General features: G+C 39.2%; 1 protein-coding gene across 1 annotated transcript in view; it reads right to left on the bottom strand.

The window, feature by feature from the left end:
- The window catches only part of ttc39a (tetratricopeptide repeat domain 39A), a 31,389-nt gene that overhangs the window by 29,232 nt on the left and 423 nt on the right, over window positions 1-1,734 (bottom strand). The window contains exons 2-4 of the mRNA XM_032524791.1: window positions 670-720; window positions 467-517; window positions 39-92 (exon numbers count right to left, since the gene is read on the bottom strand). Of these exons, the coding sequence (XP_032380682.1) occupies window positions 39-92; window positions 467-517; window positions 670-720 (156 nt within the window). The remainder of the gene's footprint in view (window positions 1-38; window positions 93-466; window positions 518-669; window positions 721-1,734) is intronic.

The following is a 1,734-nucleotide window of genomic DNA, read 5'->3' as shown; positions in this document are numbered from 1 at the left end:
TGTTTTATGATCACTCAGAGTTCACGGTCCTGTCTTACCCATTCGATGGATTAGTTGATTGCAGAGCATCTTTGTTGTCTGGGAGCTGTAACCTGAAACAGAGGAACAAAATAAAAGGCTGTTAAGAGAAAAGAGGGAAATTTCTAAGTATGAAAACCAGCTGAAAGGCCAGCTATTGTGTTGAGTAACTTGATCGTGAGAGCCTTAGAAACGCAGACACTGATATATGTGGACACTCCCAGGCTATTTATTTCTTTGCGTTGACTTGTTGAGGATATTTCTGCAGCTATTGACTAGACAGTTTTGGGGAAAAAATCTTTGTGAAATCAATGTGACATGGGAACAGATCTTAGGAAACTATCAAGTTTCACAAAAATACTGAAAACATTCACTTAAAAAAAAAAATTGTAACTCAGAATATCCTTTTATCTTATCCTTCATTGTTTTTTAGTTCAAAGACACTCACTTGAAGTCTGTGATGATGGGATCCAACTCTGGACTGTTTATGACTGACAACCTGGGAAAAGAAATAGTGTGTGACAGCCTCCTTACTCTGTTATGAACTGTATTGTTAGCACTCTGAGCTCACATGATTTGTTGCTTTCTTTGTGACGCTGCTAATTGTTTTGACTGTAAGGAGAAATACCTGCGTGCACAATGTGAACGTACCGGTTTGGGGAGTCTGGGACGTCAGCCATGTCTTGCCCCTCCACAGCATCACTGTGAAGAGGTCAAAGGTTAATTTAGAGAGAACGTAAGAAGGGATCTCATGATGGTGAGAAGAGGAGGGGTGCCAGATAGGATACTGAAAGTCCGATCTGAAGACTGAAGGACTCGAGCAATATGTGATGGATAAATAGAGATCAAATGTAGGTTAGTAATATGTATATAATTATAAGCTGAAAGCAAAACATGTATTCATTACACGCTGAAATCAACACGACTACTAATAATGACGCAGTAACACAAGACTAAATGAACTGTGTACGGATTAAGAGCTTCTGACAGAAGTTTAGAAGTGGCAAAACTGTTTATAATTTCACAAGGAAAAAAAAAACAAAGATGAGAGAGAAAAGGTAAAATGCAGGTAAAAAATTTGCAGGCAATCATCTTGCAACCCCTTGCATCCATTGTGTGACCACTTGTGGATGTCCTGACTTCTATGTTTGGATCCACTTGGATACCTCAACCCACTTATTAGCAATATATCACTTTTTCCCTACTTTTTTTATTTTCTGATAGTAGTTTGCTAAAATGATCTCGGGAGTGCGGCTGCAGAGATGGAACAAAACAAAAAATACGTTTTTTTTAGAGGAAAAAGCCTGCTTGATCACATGATGAATGTAATGTAAAGGCAGCTGACTCTCGAAGACTTAATGACAGCAGACAATGATCATGATACTAGACTTATTCAGTATAGTGTGTCAGCTATTGCTATCGGGATAAATACAGCTATGTCCTATCTTGTCTACAGTATTTTCTCCATTGACTCACGCAGCGGTCAGACTCACTTTTATACGGAGTAGATGTTGGGCTCCTTTACTTCCCTATAGGCTACAACTTGTTTTCCTGAATGGAGAACAGTGGCATATTTTGTCACAGTGAGATAGTAAGAATTACCCGTCTGCCTTTTCCAAAGTTTAGACACAGGAATGAACTTCACAGATCATATCAGAGGAGTGTGTGTGTGTGTATGTGTGTGTGTGTGTGTGTGTGTGTGTGTGTGTGTGTGTG

Source organism: Etheostoma spectabile, chromosome 9 (assembly GCF_008692095.1).
Source record: "Etheostoma spectabile isolate EspeVRDwgs_2016 chromosome 9, UIUC_Espe_1.0, whole genome shotgun sequence".
In the NCBI taxonomy this organism is placed as follows: domain Eukaryota; kingdom Metazoa; phylum Chordata; class Actinopteri; order Perciformes; family Percidae; genus Etheostoma; species Etheostoma spectabile.
Note: the sequence above shows the minus strand (reverse complement) of the source record. Positions and strands in the feature narration are given on the sequence as shown.